The sequence below is a fragment of the Lolium rigidum genome, chromosome 7 (genome assembly GCF_022539505.1).
Source record: "Lolium rigidum isolate FL_2022 chromosome 7, APGP_CSIRO_Lrig_0.1, whole genome shotgun sequence".
Classification (NCBI taxonomy): domain Eukaryota; kingdom Viridiplantae; phylum Streptophyta; class Magnoliopsida; order Poales; family Poaceae; genus Lolium; species Lolium rigidum.
The window spans coordinates 38,143,498-38,164,438 of NC_061514.1; the positions used below are offsets into that span (position 1 = coordinate 38,143,498).

At 48.4% G+C, this 20,941-nt stretch overlaps 1 protein-coding gene across 2 annotated transcripts; it reads left to right on the plus strand.

Annotated features, from left to right (window-relative positions):
- The first annotated feature begins 3,108 nt into the window (after nucleotides 1–3,108).
- On the plus strand, nucleotides 3,109–8,849 carry LOC124674676 (probable serine/threonine-protein kinase abkC). 2 transcript variants are annotated; one of them, XM_047210722.1, is made up of 6 exons: nucleotides 3,109–3,127; nucleotides 3,247–3,321; nucleotides 3,440–4,760; nucleotides 5,618–5,887; nucleotides 6,086–6,241; nucleotides 8,314–8,849. In XM_047210722.1, exons 2-6 carry the CDS (start codon nucleotides 3,314–3,316, stop codon nucleotides 8,431–8,433), a joined length of 1,875 nt encoding a protein of 624 aa, XP_047066678.1. In that variant the 5' UTR covers nucleotides 3,109–3,127; nucleotides 3,247–3,313; the 3' UTR covers nucleotides 8,434–8,849. The 2 variants fall into 2 exon arrangements, with proteins under 2 accessions (XP_047066678.1, XP_047066679.1); XM_047210723.1 differs by lacking the exon at nucleotides 3,109–3,127 and having other exon boundaries at nucleotides 3,224–3,321.
- The last annotated feature ends 12,092 nt before the right edge of the window (nucleotides 8,850–20,941 follow it).

Consider the following 20,941-nt stretch of genomic DNA (forward strand, 5'->3'; position numbering starts at 1 on the left):
TGTCGTACTGCGCCTGGAAGAAGTCCGCCCACCAATGGTCGTTACCGGTGGGGGCCCAGGTGGAATCGGCTCGCTCCTCCGTGCTGAGGCGAGCTCGCTGGGTCCTGATCGCGACCCTCCAGCGATCGGTTCCCGGCGGTGGTGGTGGTGGGACGCCGATCCCTTTGACGGCCATCCTCCAGCCGCCGCTGCTTGGTAGGTGGATGTCCGGCGAGACAGGGCACCGCACACGGTACAACGCGCATGCCTCCGCCACCGTGAGGCTGCCGCCCCCGAAGCCGTTCGCCGCGAGGATGTTCTTGCGGGAGGACGAAATTGGCGCTGAGGCGAGAGGAAGGAGGTGCGGCGAGATTGGAAGCGACGAGATTGGAATAGGAAACGTGGCGAGAGGAAGGAGGGGCGCTCTTTATTATTGTACAGTGGAGGCAGTCAAGGTGGCAACGGGGTGTTGGGCGCAATAAATGCCGGTGAGGATGGCCACACGGCCATGCACGATGAGACGCTTCACTGCGTCGCCTGAAAAAGTCGGGCGCTATTAACGTCGCTTGACTAGAGGTAGGCGACAGGGTTTAGACTTCCGTGTCAATGACGTGTCGGGCCCGACACTCCCCACCTCGCTTCTCGCTGTGTCCGGCGTGCCCGGAGTGTCCCATGTGGATCGGGGATGGGCTCAGGGCGTTAGACACCGTATTGGGCCGCGCCGGACGGAAGGGGCATTTGGGGCACGCGGCTGGGAATGAAAAAATGTCCGCCGCACCCCAAATACTTCGGGTACTCGACATTGCCCTACCTAGTTTTGCCCGACAGGGGCCCATCTGAAACGTCGCAACCCGAGAAGGTCCAAGACGTAGGTTGCACGTTGAATAGATGGAAGGAGACGATTTCTTTAAGTACAGGGCAAGGAAACATATTCAAGTATGGAAATATTAGATAGAATATATTTGTATTGTAACCAAATTCGGGCAGGACTCTCGGGACATGGCCTCCTATTTAAGGGCAAGGAGAGGGCTGCCGGATTTCTCTCAACCTCTCACGCATACACCAAACCGTAGTCACCTTGCCTCTTGGTGAGAACTCATCCACGCAGATTCACCCATAATCAAGATAAGACATGCATGACGTAAGGGTATTACCTCTACGAAGGCCCCGAACCTAGGTAAATCTCGCCTCCCGCTTGTATGGTATCCAATGTGTAGTGCTAACATGCATGTTTCCACTAACCCTAATCCTTTCATAGTGGGCATTGCTGAGGAACCACCTCGTCAGTATCCCAATTAGTAAACCAGCAAGATCGCACATGGAAAGAAAATGTAGTGAGAAGCATTTTCATGCCTTTTGATGCGGATGTTGTCCTTAGTATTAGACTTCCAACCTACGAAAGAGACTTTGTTTTCTGGACTCTAGAGAATCACGACATGTTCACTGTCAGAAGCGCTTATAATCTTGCTCTGGATATAAAGAATGAAAGGTTACTAAATACAAGCAAAGGTTCATATATGGAGAGATAGTTGGGTTGCAAGGGAAAATATGAAGATAACATCCAACAATTTAAGATTAAGAAGAGTATCCCAACTGATAAACCAACAAGATCGCACCTGGAAAGAAAATGTCGTGAGAAGCATTTTCATGCCTTTTGATGCGGATGTTGTCTAAGACTTCCAACCTTTTGATGCAGATGTTGTCCTTAGTACTAGACTTCCAACCTACGAAGGAGAAGATTTTATTTACTAGACTCTAGAGAATCACGATATGTTCACTCTGAGAAGCGCTTATAATCTTTCTCTAGACCTAAAGAATGAAAGGTCACCAAATACGAGCAATAATCAAAATGGAGATAGAAGCCTGTGGAAATTAATATGGAGCACCAATGTTCCCCCAAAGGAAAAAAATATTTACTTGGAAGCTTGATACTAATAGCTTGCTGTCCAGGTGAATAGAGCTCGTAGGCTACCAAATGTGCTCCCTATGTGTACTATATGTGGAATGGATGAGGAGATAGACCTCCATGCGACAATGATCTGCACAAAAGCTTTAGCCTTTAGACAAGGTCTGTCAAAAATTTGGAAGCTACCTCCGTATTCAAAAATGTCATGTATAGGACCTGACTAGGTTCTTTCTTGTCTTGCTAGATAGCATAAGCCAGGATATGAGAAGTAAAATGATGCTCATTTGGTGGAGAGCATGGCATCATAGAAATAATATTATCTTTGATAATGGTCAAGCATATGTGGATAACTCGATAAGTTTCTAGCAAAACTATCTTAATGTTGTACAAGGTTTAACTTCAGGTACAATACTGTCAATCGGAAGGGAAAAGCTCCGGTACAACAGGGAAAATGGTGGGCATGTAGCTATTAATAATTCTATCCCAGATTTGGTTATAGACAGTGATTGCATGGGTGTCATTGAGGCCTTCAAGGAAGGCAACATAGACATATCAGAAATTATAACACGGTTGCTCATGATTTGTGTCAGTTTAGTCGGAGAGAGTTGGGTAGTAGTGTGTTGCTAAGTGCGGTCCCGACCCGCGCGTCGAGATCGGCTCGAAAAGACTGTAACCAAAACATTATTTCTTGATTAATATACAACCACTTCAAGGAAAAAGAAAGCTAGGCTCATTGAGTCTTATGTTTAAGAAAAAAACAAAAAATAGAAGCTGAGGTGTCTCTTATGTACTACACGTCCTTTGTATTCTGGAAGGAGCAGCATTCAAAATAAAGACTAGGAAATTAAGTACTAGCAGAAGCTGAAATGGAAGAAAAGCTGCAATTCGTATTCGTAGGCCGACGCGCACCCAATTGTTTTGTTTAGGCCCGGTCCAGTCCACGGACACGCCGCGCCTCTCCTCTCCTCCGTCTCCTTCTTCCTCCTCCTCCTCCTCCTCCTCGCCTGGCTGCCGTACGCGCAGCTCCCCACGCGGCCTCTCTTCCTCCTCACGTCTCTCCCCGTCGCCCCACCGGGAAAAGCCAAAACTCGCTTCCTCCTCCGCCGCCGGCACCAAACCCTAACCCTCCCGCCGGCCTCCTCCATGCGCCGCCGCCTCGCCGCCGACCATGGCCGCCTCTAGGGTTTCACGGCCCTCGCCATGGTGATCGTCCCCGCGCCCTCGAACAACTCCGCCGCGTCGGTAAGCGTCTGTATCTGCCCCCCACCCTTGTATCCCAACCGCGATTCGATCTCCTCGGCTCGCTCCGCAACCGCCCGCGCCGAATCCGAATTCTCAATGCGTGCCTGTCCTGCCACCAGCTTCGCTTGATTCGCCGGACCAAGGATCCCGCCGCCGCCGAGGCGCCCTGGGCAGGAGATCTTCGTGATGTCGAGGTCAGCTCCCGTGCCCGCATAATCTCCTATTTTGTTGCCATCCTGTGCTTATTAGTCTGTAAATTTGGTGCAATTCGCCCAATGCTGAAGTTGCAAACCGATTTGCTCCTGCTCCCAGGTTTATGCAATTAGGGAAGAGCGGCAGCAGGAAGCTCGCTCATGCTATATTGGCCAACTCCAAGCCCAGCAGCTCCAACATCGGACCGAGCTTCGCGTCCGGTTTGGCCTATAAAACCAGGGCGTATCTGCACGGGGGAGTCCACAATGGCCCGAGCACCTCATTCATGCTCGGGCGGGCAAAGGAGGGCTTGCACTGGAGCCCTGGTGCCAGGAACTTCTCGGTTCTCTCGGCCTGTAGTCGCAACGCATTCCACAGCCAACTGGCTTGGAAGCAACTCATGGCGCGTGTACCAAAAGCATCTCCGGCTCTAAGAAAGGCTGCCTGTGCCGTCACCTTGGCTGCCAGTAGGTCCAAGTTGGTTCCATACCTCGCCGCTCTCGTGGCTGGGGAGTTGATGCTAGCTCAGGAGAGTAGCGCGGATGGCGAGTACCTCCAGATACGCGAGAATATCTACAACCGGGCTCAGGACAGCCGTATCTATGTGTCCTCGGTGATATTTTCGGCGGTGGAGATGGTTATCATAATCCTCAGATCGATATATCTGGCGTTCTTGTTCACTCCCAGCATACTGATGGCGCCGTTTGCTGATAATCTTGGCAGCAAGTACAGGAAAACGTGGCTCCGCCTTGTGCACCGTACTTTGGAGATGGCAGGCCCTGCGTTTATCAAATGGGGCCAGTGGGCTGCGACACGTCCTGATCTGTTTGCCAATGACCTGTGTACCGAATTGTCAAAGCTACACACTAAAGCGCCAGCTCACAGCTATGCATATACCAAGAAGACTGTCGAGAAGGCGTTTGGTCGGAAGATATCTGACATTTTTGTCGAGTTTGAAGAAGAGCCTGTGGCGTCTGGAAGTGTCGCTCAAGTGCACCGAGCTCGCTTGAACTTCAAACATCCTGGCCAGAAGACAAAGATTATAACAGTAGCGGTAAAAGTAAGGCATCCGGGTGTAGGAGACTCGATACGGAGAGATTTCAGTATCATTAATGCAGTGGCTAAAACATCAAGATACATTCCAGCGTTAAATTGGTTACGGCTAGATGAGAGCGTGCAACAGTTTGCTGTTTTCATGATGTCTCAGGTTGACCTTGCAAGGGAAGCTGCTCACTTGAGCCGGTTTATCTACAATTTCCGCATGTGGAAAGATGTGTCGTTTCCCAAACCTCTCTATCCACTTGTTCATCCTGCTGTCTTGGTCGAGACTTATGAGCATGGCGAGAGCGTCTCACACTACGTGGATGATCAAGATGGACATGAACGTATTAAAAGTGCTCTTGCACATATTGGCACTCACGCACTCTTGAAAATGTTACTGGTAATGCATTCTTAGTCTTCTTTTTCTTATTTCAGTTTGCCTTTGAAGTTGAGAGTAGATAATTTTGTATGGAACAACAGAATGTTACAGATTCCCCTTGAAATAATTCATATAAATTATTATTTTCTTCAGAGGTATATTGGATCCTGAATGGTTTAGGAATTTGTGTGTCAACCAAAAATACAAAAATCATATTACCCCGGTTATTGTGTTACTATACTCTTGAATGGAGTGGAATAATTGGCATTGGAAATATCTAATGAGAAGGATATACAAACGAAAAAACAGTGCACGTTATCTCAATATAGTAGAATATCAAAATTGTGTCTAGGCCCAGAGGGAGTATTGGCTATGTTGTAAGTTCAAGTTGAGTGTGACTGCATCTATTCTTAGTTAGGAAAATCAATTTCTAATGTTGATACTTATTTACAAACATAACCAGGACATATCGATATGGATTTAAAATTTATTAGAAGATAACAGTATTAGTTGACAGAATTATCTCTGAGCAGAGAATTACTTCAGAATGCATGCTTACTGAACTCGAACAATTGAATGAGTTGATGAAACACGAAATCCGAAATAGATACTCTCTAGAAAATCAAATAGGCTTCTATATTATTTTATTCATCAGAGTGGCACCCATGCTCCTTAGTTCTCGAAAACTTATGCATGCAGGTCACAGTAAATAAATCATTAGTATTTTGGTCAGATTTCTTCTGTATGTGTCTGTCCTTATTTAGCACATTTTTGTAGTGTTGTGTATATACCCATTGGCACTTAGCATTTTGGAACTTGTATTTACGGTTTCACATCCTTCATTGCTTTGTCACCTCATTAACATCCACCTTTTCCAGGTTGATAATTTCGTCCATGCCGATATGCATCCTGGAAATATTCTAGTCCGTGTTGTACGGCCAAAAAATACAAATAACACCCTTCGGAAGTCAAGGCCACACGTGGTATTCCTTGATGTAGGAATGACTGCTGAACTTTCAAGTAATGACCGTGTGAATTTGCTGGAGTTTTTCAAGGCTGTTGCACGTCGAGATGGCCGTACAGCAGCAGAGAGTACGCTTAAGTTGTCAAAACAGCAGAATTGCCCAAATCCAAAAGTTTTTATTGAGGTAATTATTCTCTTTTTTTATTGCCAATAGTCTCTTGGGGTTACAAACTCGTTTTTTCATTTTGAATTTCTCCTTTTCATTGATAAACTAGGTTGCTGTAGTGAACTAGTGGCTGAAAGTCCATGAGAAATCATATTCTGATGCTAAGACTTCATGGTTGCAATTATTGAGAAATCTTGCCTTTTTTTTTGCCAACAGGAAGTTGAACGAGCATTTTCCTTCTGGGGTACCCCTGAAGGTGATATTATCCACCCTGCTGATTGTATGCATCAGTTGCTTGAGCAAGTCCGACGTCATAAAGTAAACGTTGATGGGAACGTTTGCACTGTCATGGTGACTACATTAGTTCTTGAGGTAAATTTATGCTTTTTTGTTACAGAATTTTGTTCTTAATTTTTTGTTTGTTTATGCTACCAAATCTTCCCAAAGCTCAGTAGTTGTCCTGTAGAGCACCATGACCTGAGCCTCAAGGTTACTTAGGATTGCACGGGATTATAGTGCCTGCAGAAATTGTGTCACATGAGAAAAGTATTCACTGAGCTTTAATAGGTTACAGGTAAAAGAGTTTTTGTTGGTTACCTTAAATGATATGTCTAGTTTTTGCTGTAATTTAAGATCTTAGACAAATGCAGGGCCTCTTTGTTTGGGTTGGCTGTGCTGTCAAAGCAGCTGTGGGCTGGCTGTGCTATCAAAACTGCTGTTCTGAGAAAGCTCTGTTGCTGAGTTTTGCTCTTGGCAACCTGGCTGGTAGTATGGCTGTTACACAATTCTTTTATAATCTTTAAAACTACTGACGAATAGGCCTAGAGCACACACACACACACACACACACAATTCATCAAAATCCATGCATCTCTTGTACTCCCTCTGTCCCGAAAAGGGTGTCGCAGATTTGTCTAAATTCAAATGTATCTAGACACTCTTCAGTATATAGATACATCCAAATTTAGACAAATCCGTGACATCCTTTTCGGGGCGGAGGGAGTATATAACATCATGACTACTACCTCTGATCTAAAATCAGTGTCGCAATTTTATCTAGATACGAAGACATTTTAGTTATAGACACATCCGTATCTAGCATGATGGTATCTAGATAAAGTTGTGACACTTATTTTAGAACGGATGGAGTAACTACTAGTGCAACAAGGCAAAGTCAAGCTTCAAAAAAGCGCTGAGCGCTAAGCGAGCGGTGAGGCACCGCCTAGAGGAAGTGTTGCTTAAGCGAGCTTAAGCGCTCAGGCCAAAATTGTACGGAAGTGCTGCTTAAGTGCCGTCGGTTGCATTTTTAGCGCACACAACCTCCAATCTTCCTTTAAAGTTAGCCCAGCGAGACAATATTAGCCCAGTAAGGCCCATACAAAACCCTAGACTGCTCAGCTCAATCTGAACCATCTATATTTTCTAATCTCAACCGTCCATCTACTCTCTTTTATCTCTTTCCCACACCTGCTCCCTTTGAACCACACATCAACAGCCGCAATGGCCTTCCTGCAGCTCCTGTTCCATGGATTCCCTCTCTCCGCCCCTCCCTCCACGGCTTCGCCCCACCTTCCCTGCATCCACCGCTCCTTCCCTACCCTGTTTCCTTGACTAGATTCTAGCATTAGCACACAAGGTCGCTTAATTGCGCGCTCAGGCCATAAGCGAAGCGTAAGGCCGCCGCTCAGCGCTTAAGCGCGCTTAAGCGCACCTAGGCGTACGCTTTTTTGAACCATGGGCAAAGTAATAATCAGCCACTGTTCCTGAACCTAATAACATATTAATTATAGTAGGCCCTGGCTGGAACATATGAACTGAAAAGAAGATACAGAAGTACTCCCTCCGGTCGGATTAAATCGACGCGGATGAGAGCCAAACTTAGTGTATCCCGTGTGTAAACCCGCGTCAATTAAAGAGGATCAGAGGTAGTAAATATCAACTGGCTATATTCAGTTCACCAGTTCTGTTATTTTTATCATCAGCTGACAAACACAAATGTACAGAAGCTTGGTACGGGTGTGGTCTAGGTGGCGCCTGTTGATTGATAGATTGTTTTTGATTGACTTAGCACGTGTAGTTCGAGGACTGGCTTTGGAAAAGCCTACCACGAAGCTAAACCCTTTGTTTCTTTTGCATGGCTTATCTCAGTTCAAAGCTAATAAAAGCCGAAACAAAGAGGCCCATAAACTTGTAGCCGTCATTTCTGCTTTCTTAAAAAAAATGGCTTTGGAACGGGGATTTTAGACCCCATGTCTGCCATTGTGGATGGTGACATGGCAGAAGTGTTGATGCAACATTTTATTAGAAACAAATGTGCATTTTGGCCCACGGTGCGTTTTTGTCAATTTTTTTGCTTCTTTGTTGAGTTTCTTCTGTTGATAAAATTGATGTATAAATGTGCAATAAAACAACTGATTCGCCTGAATTTGTTTATCCCTTTACAGGGCTGGCAGCGGAAGTTGGATCCAGATTACAATGTGATGAAAACATTACAAACCTTACTATTTAAAGAAGACTGGGCCAAGTCCCTTCAGTATACAATCGAAGGGCTTATGGCACCTTAGGTGTTCACTTGTATCTGCCCAATTTTGCTGATCTGGTTTACGTGCGGTCGACAGATGTTTTTTCTTGTCCTGTTTTACTTAGTTTTTAGACTTACAGTTTTGTGCTCCTCATCTTGGCCTGTGCTGCCAAAACGGCCACGCTAAAGTAATAATTGCAGCATTCTTTCGAGCAACTGGAGTACCAGCCCCTGGGATATGCTTGTCGGTCAGGCCAAAGGACGGGTCCTTTTGAGTGCCTCCCAGTTTTTTCTTCTTGATAGATACTAAGATGTAGCGAAGGCCCCTTATCCTGATGCTCTTGTTTGTAACAGGAGAGATTGTATCAGTGAATGAGAAATTTGTCTTTATATGTATACAGAAAGATACAGTTCATTGTTTCAAAGAAAAGCACGTTCTGTCTGACAAAATTTTCTGAACGGATATGTTTGAAAAGCAGTGTGAGTGATGATCTGGACGCCCAGACTTGCTCCTGTAGATATGCAAGTGCTCTACTACTGCTCATCCAGCTTATTCTTGTCTTTTTTACTTTCTGATGACTTTGTTTGCTTTGCTCAGTGGTGTATCCGCTTTGCTTTGTTGCTTCATGGCTCTTGGCCAGGCTGCTGCTTTTTTCATGTTATCCTTTCGAATTGAGAGAGGTTTGTGGCGAGCTGCGCTGTCAAAGTTGATGTTGCGGGAGCGGATAGCTTCTTTTCGCATCTGTCTTGCTTCCTCGTTGGTTTCTTGGACTGTGTTCTTCCACTCCTCTTCAAGCTCTTTCGCCTTCACATATTCTTCTTCTGCCAAGCGCCTGTTTTCTACAGCTAGCTCGTAAAGTCTGTTGGTTTCCAGCTTGTCCTCTAGAATTGATGTTGTAATCTTGGCTATGTTTTTAGATTCTGCCAGGAGTTGTTTACGCTTAGCTTCAAGAGCTTCTACATCCGCAGTCACCTCTGGGGTGATTGGGGTCGTCAGAATCTCTTTCTGATGAACGTACGCAATGCACGAGCGAGCCGGCCCCGGTCGGGACCCCCTCCTACCCTACTGACCCAGCAAGAACGATAGATTGATCACCGGCGGTCGCTTGCTTTGCCGCCTCTCTTCTTCCTTCAGCCATCACTCACTGGCCCTCTCGTTATCTGCCCCGGTCGCCCGCCCATCCCGTCGGTAAGTCGTGCACGACGCGGATGACCCACCACGTGCGGCGTCGCCACCGTACGTACCACAGTCCCCACCGCCCGGCGGCCCGGGCCCGGCGCGCCACATCCATTCCGGCGCCGGACGAGAACCCTTCCTTCCTTGCTTGAACGAGAAACGAATCGTCAGAGGCTTCGATGATTCGGTCCATCACTGGTACGTACGATCGACGTCACCACCGAGAACCCGCTGGTAACACGGTCGACGGCCGTCCAGTACGTCGCTAGCTTCCGGTACGTCTCAACCACAGTATAGACATAGCCAGCAAGGAGGATGGTGCATGTGCACCCCTCTAGATCGATCGCTTGATTGTACATGGATCCATGTCGGATTCCCGTCCAATCGATCACCTATCTGCGTCTGCATACAGCTCGGTCGATCGACGGCCTATCCGGCCGCCCGGCAGCTGGACCCCATATATACGACGTTCTTCCTTGCCCTCGGTGACCGAGAAACGTTGAGAAGATCGTGTTAGAGCATCTCCACCGACAGCCCTAAATAGGCGGTAGGGGCGCCGGCATCTTCGTTTGGAGATATCGGTACCGCATCCTCTATTTGGGGAGCTGTTTCCACACCGGCGGCCCCAAACAGGCACTTCCGATAGAAGTTTTTTTATACAAACTTATATTATGCTTAGACTTTTATTTTAATGTTATTTAGGATCGAGGAATGAATAATATTTTCGGACAAATCAGAGTAAAATATTATTCACTCCTCGACCCCGGATGACATTTGAAACTTGCTTATCTCTAGCCTACTACCCACCGGGCTCTGTGGAGGTGGACGATTGACCAGAGCTCTCTCCCATGCTCTCTACCCTGCTCCTCCATCGTTGATCCCACTCTGCTCTCTCCGCCACGAACGTCAAGTAGGCGGCTCTATCCGTGGCCACCGCCTCCTGATGCAGCTGCTGCTCCAGGTCCTCCCGACGCCGACGGTGATCCAACTCCTGCCTCTATAGCCGGAGCTGCATCTCCACCAAACGACGCGCCTCGTAGACTTCATCTTGAAGATGCGTCTCCTCCCGCTGCAACCGCCGCAACGCAAGCTCCTCCCACCCCTTCTGTCGTCGCGCCTCCCACCGGCGCTGGCTCAGCGCCACCCGCCGCCACCGCGCCTCTTGGAACTCCAGCCGCTCCGCCTCCTCGAGCGCCGCACTTGAGCTACTGGCTCGTCCGCCAACCAGAAAGCTCCCCCCTTCCAGGGCCGCCGCCCCGGCGTCCCAACTCTGCCCGCTGCAGCGCCGAGGGAAACAAGAACCACCACCGCGAGGGTCAACATACAAACCCCAGAGAAGGCCAGAGAGCCAACCGCCGGCCACCATGGCTGCCGGGTACCAGATCTGGGGATGAAGTGGGCCTGGCAGGGCCCGGGGCCCCTGCCCCAACCCGCACGCAAGGCGGCCAGGGAGGCCACCCAGCCCACGCAGCGCCCCTCCTTCGCTATAGGTCTCGCCACCGCCGGTCCGCCCGGTCGTGGCCGCCGATACTTGCGCCGCCGTGCTCGTCGCCCTTAGCCTCCCGCCGACCGAGTTCGCGCCGCCCAGCACTGCAAACGCCTCCGCGGGAGCCGCTGCCGCCCTGAGTGCGCCCAGCATGTAAAGCCACCACGCCGCCGCTGCGCAGCCGCGCCACGCCCCTGCCAGCGTCGCGCCCCTTCGTGACGAGACCGCCCGCGCCGGCGACACCGCGAGGAGTGGAGAGGTGCCCCGCCGGCGCCGGCGCCCCCGAGCTTCGCCCGGCGGCGCCCCTTGGCGGCGGCGAAGCGGGGAGGGAGGGGAACTGCGGCGGCGGCGGCGATTGGGTTTCGCCCTGGGACTCGCGGGAGCCCAGGGACGAAACGTTTTTTTCCTTTCCCCTCTCCCTGTTTATTGTTGCGAGATCCCCCTAACACGAATCGTGAACTGGTCCGCCATCCACGGCTGAAATTTTGAAAGCATGCGTCACTAGGTTCTCAAAATCCGCTCAAATTCACACCTAGCTAAACACAAACATATGTTGGATACTTGGATTTCTTGTTATTTTGGAAATGGGTAAATGTTACTTTCCCGTGGCAAACCGGAGGAGTTCACGTTCATATTTTTTAAAACTAAAACTACTGCAAGAAAAAGTCGCCTCTCTCCCCCCGCGTCGCCCTCCTCTGGCGACAAGGGGGGAACCCTTGCCGCCGCCGCCTCTAGCCCCTCCACCCCTCTCCCTTGCTTCGCCGCCGCCGGAGGGGGGCCGGCAAAGCCGCGCGCGCCCGGGGAAGGTGGCGGCGGGGCATTCTCTCCCCCTCCCGCGTCCCCTGGCGAGAAGGAGCTCGCCCGGGCGCGGCGATGTGCGGCGGGCGCGGTGGGCCGGCGGGCGGGGCGCCGGCGGGGCTGCGGGCGGCCGTGGTGGCGCGCGGCCAGGTCGTGGTCGGGGAGCGGCGGGGTGTTGCGGGGCGCGGCGGAGCTTGGCGGCGCGCGCACGGGCCCAGATGGGCTCCTGCGGGCCTGCTCGGGCTTGCTCCGGGTCGCTGGCTTGGCATGGCCGGACGGCGTGGCGGCGGCCTGGCTCGGCGACCCCATCCGCACCCCCGGTGGTCCGAAGCAGCGCAGCGGCGGGCGGAGCTCCGGCTCCTCCCAGATGTGGCGGCGTCGGCGGCGGCTCACAGCTGCTGTCCGGCGAGGGTGGGCGGGGTGGCGGCCCCTCTCCCCTGCTTCTTCCTCTGCGGATGGTGGTCGGCCGGTTGCTCGTCGCGGCGGCGTCGGCTCCTGCCGGCGGTGAGGTTGGTGGTCCTACGTGGTGTGGCGTCGTCGCCGCGTGGGAGGTGCTTGTGCCAGTGGTTCGCGAGGCCGGCGGCGTTGTGGGTCTCCCTCATCTCCGTTCGGCAACGTGGGAGTGCGGAGGTTCGGCTGCTCCGAGCGAAGGCGATGGCGCGGCAGCTGCGGATGTCGCTATCCTCTTGGGGGCCTTCATGGAGCCTTCGACCTCCTCCGCTCCCGGGGCATAATTTTTCGGGTGAAAGCCTAGGCCATGGCAGGGCCGGACGACGGCGTCGATCCACGTCGCTTCCCTCTTGGGGGCGTCGTCTTGAAGACTTTGTTCCCCAACGTGCTTTCCTGAGGCTGGACTCGTACGGCATCGCGGCGGGTGGCCGGCGATGTGTGAGGTCCGTGTGGTGGCTTGTGTGGCAACGATGGCGGTGGTGAGCGATGGTTTGGTAGCGTCAAGTCCTTGGCTTCGGCGAGCGTCCGAGCTTCTTCGTCTTGTGCTTCGCCTGCGGTGGAGTCGGAGCTGCTATGGTTTGTCGAGTTTCTTCATTTGAGCAGCGTACGATGACCTGCAGGGTGGCCCTCTGGCGGTGATCTTCCTCAGCGCATGTCTTGCGCTTATCCTCTTCGAGCTCGTCATCGAGTCGGAGCTGCCGGTTGCTTCACGAGGAGTCGCTTGTTTGGTGGTGGCCGGCTTGAGCTTCACGGTGCCGCTTCGGCGAGGTCTTGGTGGTTGGTTCTTCGGTGAAGTCGGAGTCGCTGAAGAGTGATGACGATGACGTTGAAGGTCAACCGCGACGACTTCTCGCTTCGGTGGCCTGTGTATCTTGTGTGGGTTGCCAGGGTGGCTCTGTGCCCCCGCGGCGGTCGTGTTCCATGACGGTCGTCGGGGCACTTGTTTCGGTTTTCGGCCGGTTTCCCGCTAATAAACTGGCCAAATTCTGTACTTCTTCTTTATTAATGAAAATGGCAAGTCTTTTGCCTCGTTTCAAAACAAAAAACTACTGCAAGAATTATCAAACGGAGGAAGAGTAATAATTATATCAAATCTTCTACAGTACATCTTTTTTTTTGAAAATCAAATCTTCTACATCTTAATCTCGGCAAATTTCCAACTTTGCAACTTTTTTGTGATTATTGCCCACCGTGGTGGCGAAATCAGTAGCGTGTAGGAAACCCGAGAATGAGGCAAAAGTGAGGTCTAACGTTCATCAAGCCATACTAAGGTCAGGAACTTAGAATATAATGATGGAGGTGGTTGTGAGGACGGTTAAGCTATAAGATCTTTTACAATGGGAGTCTCTTAGGGCATGTCCAACGCTGGACTCTTAGATGGGCGCTTAAATCGACCAAAAAAATTAATTATCGCGAAACAAAAGGATAAGCGCCTCAATCTCCAACGGAAAGCGCTAATTTGGGGCGCAGACATGATTTCTTTCCTCGCTGGTCGAGATGGTTTTGCATGCGAAGAAAAGTGGAGCGCTCGACGTCTCTTTTTGCGGCGACGCTAGCTAAAATCCCAGGATCTGCTGGAAATAGATCGTAACGGCCAGGATTCGAATCCCTAGCGCCCGTGTTAGCAGCTGCGTTGTACATGCCCTTAGGGGGCATCCTAGGTATTTTGCTTATGTGACACTATTATGAAATGAGGAAAGAGATTGATGTTGTTTCTTAGCTAAGATACAACTCTTGCACGGAACCATGCAAACATATACACAAAATCATTAAACGTAGATACAACTCTTAAGATACAATGCACTGGAGAATTTGTCTCTTAACATATACAATGCATTGTGAAAGGCCTAAGTGCAAGGAAGAAGAAATAGGAGGCCCTAATATTTATTTCTAACCCCCTAAAAAAATTGAATTTTTAGAACAAAAAACGGACATGGAGCAATGGACAATCCCTAATTAGAAGGTGTCTTTGCTAACATAAGGGCTAAAACATTTGGCCCATGTAGTATTTCAATGTATTATTTCAGATTTTGACTAAATCTTAAAGCCCACATATGTGGTAGTCCATGTGAGTTTGAGACCAAGTTGATGGTAACTCATAATGGCGTGGCAAGAGGAGTGTGAGCTAAATTTAGTCCCGCATGGAAAATTAGGAGGAAGTTAGACCACCTTATAAGTTGGTTGTTCCACCAGTAATAAGTGGGTGAGAAGAAAAGTGGTACACGCATGTTCCTCCTCCTTCCTATTCGTCGTCTTGACACATCATGCCGCGCCGTGATCGTGTTGAGTGGATCGAGCCTTGAGTCAAGACTTTTCTTTTATTGTTTAGAAAAATAAAAAGAATCATAGACGGACGCATCACAATTAGTCGGTTCGGGTCGCCTGCAGAGAAACACATCTGATACATGAGTTAGGGTTTTTCCACCACTTTCTACTTGCGATGCCACCGTAGCCTACTCCATTCCGTCTGCCGGCGTACACCGGCGAATGGGAGAGTAGATCTCTAGAACCACTCGCCTTTATGATCATGTATGGGAGAGGGAGAATTAGGTTTTTGGGAAAATGCTCTGCGCGAGTGTTCAAGTTGTTTATCACGAGTCGCCTACTGGACAAGTTGGGATGTGCGGCCTACCATCGTATTCAACGCCGTCTACTTCGATTTGTATTTGCCAACTATATCGTTAATAGTGTTACTGCTGCGTCGACGACTGCTACATCTCTACCTGATTGTATATGTCACGTGATCCAATCTTTTTAGCAATGGTTAGTGCTACTGTTCATGTTGCTTAATACATCTAGTATGTTTGATTTTCACATGTTAATAATTGTTGTAGTCATGTTTTATATCCTAGCATTACTAATTATCCAACAATCTTGATTTGTCACTATGCTAACTTGCTAACCTAGCTAGCAAGCCATAATGACAAGCACTATTGACCTAGCCAGAGGACCCCTGAATTCCGGACTATAGCTAGTTGTGCAAGCTAATGGATGCAACAGTAGACACCTCGATCCATCTGCCGGCCGCGGACATCAAACTAATCCTTAAACCTCTCCTCCTCCTCCACGACAAGGGCAATGTCTCATGCTGGCTACAGTTAGCTCCCTGTGACCATGACATTTCCTTGCAATTGTCCAACGAGTCGCGGACACAATATTAAAGACATCGCTTTGTTTTTTTTTCAGGATGCCGGCCCATGACATTTCAGAAGTAAAAAAGTATTTCCGGGCCCGCAATGATTAGCTAGCAACCAATGGGCCGGCACACGACTGCTAACTATGCCAATTAATGGGAAATTAAGACGCGGCCGGACGTTAAACAAATCCGTGTACATGTTGCTCAGTTGCTGGATACTCAGCTAACTAGAACAGACATGCAAAGAAGAAAAAAGTAGTGGATTATAATGGATGGTGTGCACGGTGTACGTGTTCCTTTCAGGAAGAAAAAGATAGAGAGGGTGGAGTGTCTTGTAAGGCATTCTACCTGGAAGCATCACGATTTTAGTTGAGAACTTGGCAAAGTTGTTGATCATCAGGTGTAACCTCCCACACTGCCCATGTAGCTGCTAGCTACAGTCTACGGATGATGAGTGTGCATCATATCATGATTCATAATTTTTTTTTCATGGTTTCATTTCAATTTTTTTGAATAATTTTGGGAGTTCTGGTCGGTATATCTTACTCTAATCCACCCGTCCATAAAAAGGTGTCGAAGATTTTTCTAAATTCAGATGTATCTATACATTAAAAAGTGTCTAGATACATATAAATTTAGACAAATTTGGTATATCATTTTATGGATAGATGTAGCATTTAATGAAGAATTGAAAAACAGTCTCTTGAAGTAGTTAGAAGAAGAAAACCATCAGAGTTTCCTCCAAAAATGCATTAGTATCTCATGATGTCAAACAGGACTAACCAGCAAGGCGCAAGATTTGAACTATAGTGATTATGCGGCCTCTTTGCCCCTCTTCTATGACTTTTGCACGTTCGTGCTCGTCCTCGTCGATTAACTGATGGATATCGTCTCATGCATGCATGTGGGCTAACAGCACTTTAGGGGACCAAATCAATAAGGTGTGCGAGTACAATACTATCGAAAGAGGGCTCCTGCAGTCCTGTTGCGATCTCCCAAAGTGGGATCCATCTACTATATTTATATACTCGTAAATTCTTCTAAGAACCTTCTCATAATCTACTAGTAGCCCAAAGTGCCAAATGCCAATGAGTCCTTGATCATATAAACAACTGAATCTTTCGGTCCATCCATGGCATCGAGGAACACACATGTCGGCATGTACGTATGCGCTATCGTATTTGCGACTTGTTTCATCGTCATTGGCTAGCCATATGTATGCCTATTCACCACGTTGTAAAGCTCAGGCATGTTTGAAAATTGCACTCGGTTATTAGGAACAGACGAGGAGAGCTTTACCGGTCAGTTGCGTGTGCATGGACCTATCTGTATCTCCTCATCTTCTTCTTCTTTTGTGTGGGGAGTTAACCTTATTTGGTCTGCATGGGCTCTAGTTTCTTGCATGGTGAGAGGGACATGGTGTTAGGTTTTGGAAGGATGTAGTGTAATGTTAGTTTGCTTCCTTCCTTGTCATGGTGCACGAGCTCCACATGGACAATGCCATGTGAAAAGTGGCGCTGTCCCAAAAAGAGGAAAGTGAAAGCATGGCCATGGTTTGTTGGGATAATCTTAACTTTCTTCTTGATGCTTGTAGTTTGACCTTGTAAAAAAAGGATGATTAAACACCACAAGTTCACCATGAGTTAGTCTAGATTTATGGCTATGGTTACCTGCTTCCATTGAAATTAAACTGGAATTAAGCTAGGTTTTGGCCGATTCGGTGACAGGGCCGGGCGGGTAAAATTCGGGGCCCTGTACGAAATTCTAAATCGGGGCCCTATCGTACTAGTAAATTTGAAATTTTCAACAAATATATAGCTTATGTCATAATATTTTACATAAAAATTGGATATATTAAGAACCATACATAGTCAACTCCTGGTTACATAAAAATTGGATGTTTTAAGAATCATACTGTCTCTAGGACCATTTTAAGGAACAATAGCAAGTGAAAGGTTAGAAGGATCAACCGACTGATTATCTGAGAATACTTCTGACTTCCTTTTAACAAATCTGTCCATGGCCCTTATTTGAGATTTAATTAACTCTTCTTTCTTTTCTTTTCTTTGGCATTTTTGATGACCAGATTGATGCTTTCCCATGGCGCCTAACTATTTACAAAAAAGATAAACAGTACAATCCAATTAATTAGATGAGATTAGGCTAAGGCAGCAGCCAGCAGTGTGGATACAGAAGATAATTAGGGACGAGAGAATCCACGCACCTAGCAGAATCACTTTAGCAGGATTGAAGATTTGAAGTGATTGAAACAGGCTAATAACCGCGATTGAACGAGAACCAGAAGATCGAAATAGGCGACTCGGCGCGTCGGCGTCTTCCCAGAATATGAACTGACGTCTCGCCTCGTGTTCTGTTTTTTTTTTCATCAGAACGCGTCGCCCGCTCGTCTCCTTATCGGATCAGTACCTGGGGGCTGATCGATGGATTGTATCGAACGAGCCGGACTGCGTGCTTCGGTCGCGTGGAAGCCCAACAAATCATTTCCCAGTGGGCACGGGCCAGGCAAGAGCAAGGCTAAAAAAATTTCCTGCTATGTACACATATAGGCCTGTACCAAAATATAGGGCCCCTCAAAATCATGGGCCCTGTGCGGCTGCACAGGCCGCACTCCTGTGGGCCCGGGCCTGTTCGGTGATCCATACCTTCATGTATTCATTTCATGCTAGCATGTGCGGAAAGATACACACATTTTATATATAGCCAACAAGAGTGATTTTGGTTGCAGACTTCCATTCCAAGCATACGCACACACTAATCGTATTCCATATTTTTTGTGAAAGGAAATCATGAATATTCCACTTCATTGTTCTTGTAGGATCAACACATGATTACTTCCTCCGACTTGTGATGTTATCGGATCCTATATTAGATCGGACCGCCAAACGTCCATGTGGGAAAATTTCCATGCACGCTCTGACATGCTTGCTCTATCACACACATATATGTGTGTGATGTATATATACATTGTTCAAACTGAATTAAAGAGTATCCGCGCCCGGTATGGCTGCAAATGATAAGTCGTTTCAGAATCTAGAGTTGTTAAACATTCTTAAGGTTTGACTATCACTTTGGAAAAATTTATGAACATTGATAACACCTCGAAACAGTCTTTTGCTCCGCTTTATAAATAAAGCCACATATAGCCGAACCGATCAAAGGTGACGAGGAGAATCTCTTACAAAGCAGATAAAAGATAAGAAAACAAAGTACAAGAAGAGCCAGGCTTGCCACCAAAGCCGCTGAAACAAGACCAAGAAGAATCTGAGCTCCACGATGCCGCCCCCAAGATGATAAGAACGCACACGCCACCATTTTCGAGACCGCAAGGTCAAAGATTTTCACCCGGAGCCCTAGTGTAGCGATGGTAACCACAACGGTACCCTTAGGCATCGCCATTGTCGGTGCCTAAATGATGGTCTTTCGCTTGAAAAAACCCTCACACACGCTCGATAACTCAGACCGCAAAATGTCCCCGAACCAGCCCCCAGAACATGATTTGGCAGCTACCATTGCCTAAGCGCTGGCAACACCACGATCCTCAGGGCTCGCTCCTTGTCATCGAAACAACCAAAGAGAGGGGACATCACCACTTCCACGTGGCTCGTCGTAGAGACGCTCGTGCAGTTCACCTTACCGGGCCGTCGTCCATGAGCACGAGATTAGGGCTCCATAGACCGCTCATCAAGGGAGCAACGGATTAGACGAGTTATGTCGACAACCGACTCACGCGGGAGAAAACCCATCCTCCAATGCCAGATGCGCCTCCAGCCGGACGCAACTGTTAGGGACCCTTACTGCAGCGCTACAATGCCATGCCCACAATCACCATCTACAAGTCCACACCATTCCTACCATCATCATCCCCACAAGAAATCCGCCGCCGAGCCATCGTCGGGTGACCAACAATCCGAGCTCTACTAGGGAAACAACTATATGTAATTTTCTTACCCGTGGAGCATTGTTAGAAGTGGTGCGCCACAGGTATTCCTGAGCAGGGTTGGGCGGTCTGGCCCCTCTTAGGCGTGACGCACCACGTACAAGTGCGCCACGGGTATATTTGGTACCCATGACGCACATGCATGTGGAGCACCGTGACGAAGATGGGAAATTTGAAATTTGGGTCACCTACCCGTGGCGCACGGAGTGCTGGTGCGCCGCCGGCTGGTTGGTCTCCCTACCCCCTTGGATCGCCTTTTCAGTTTTGAAAAAAATAATACAAATGATAGAAACTTCAAAATTAAAATACTTTGAGATTAAATCCCTCTAATCATCTTTAATCGAGGATGTGTGCACATACATGGACTACTCGTGTGCATCACACGTGTCAATCTATTCCGATCAGAGGGAAGAGTTATGTTACTTAATGTAGTTGTTTGAAAAAATAACAAATTTGAAAGATGTTATGTTTCAATAAAACAGCTCTGAATTCTGCATACGACTTCAGATGAAAACGTTTTTTTACATGAAAAGTATCTACAGAAAAAGTTACATCCAAATTCAACCGTCAAGGCCGTTTACAGATTTTTGAGAATCCTCAAATTCAAAAGGAAAAAATTGAGTTTTCGGAGGTTTTAGGTGTCGCTATAAAAAAGATTCGAAATGGGCAAAATTTACCCTGGCACAACGTAAGTAGTGGTGCGCCACGGCTAAGTTGGGGCACACCATGAGCTTCCGCTCCACCTTTTAAGCTTAGCCGGAAACCCTAGTACACATCTCGTTCTCTCTTCCCCAAGTTGTACCACTGCTCTCTTTCTTTTCTTCTCTTCCTCCTCCTCCTCCTCCTCCTCCTCCTCCTCCTCCTCCTCCTCCTGCACTCTCATTTTCCTCCCTCTCTTCCTCCCCTTCCACAACATCTCCCCCAAGCCTCCGCCTCGGGAGGATGCCGCCGCCTCGAGTCATGCTGCTCTACTGCCGCTGCTCCCTGCCTCCTCTTCTTGTCAAAGCCACAATGAGGGCTCCACCGCCTCGAACCCTGCTGCTCAACTGCTGCTGCTGCTCTCCACAAATAGCAACAACGTCCATGCCGCCATGGATAACGAGTTGCAGCGACCTTCGGCTGCGGGACTGGATTGATTTTTTTTGTATTTTATTTCTAGGATGTTTTATGTAAACCATGCTTGAATATTAGATCGAGATCTAGTTTTTTTTTAAATTGTCTCAACATACCCGTGGCGCACCACTAATTACGGTGTGCCACACCTACTTGCTAATAGTGGTACGCTAGCTGCGGCGCACAAAGTTTGCGTCACGGGTAGCAAAAACAAGTGTGGCATAAATAAGTATTTTTCTAGTAGCAGAGGACCAGAGCATGCAACAACCCTGGCAAGGGCCCACATGATCTATATCTGGGCCAACAGATCTGCGCGCCATGGCTGATAGCAGAACCCGCACCCCCGCCAGCCACCTGCTCTGGCTACCTCCAACGTTGCTGACCGCTCCCCTACGCTGTAGACATTACCGCTTGCCCCACGAGTTCCATCCTA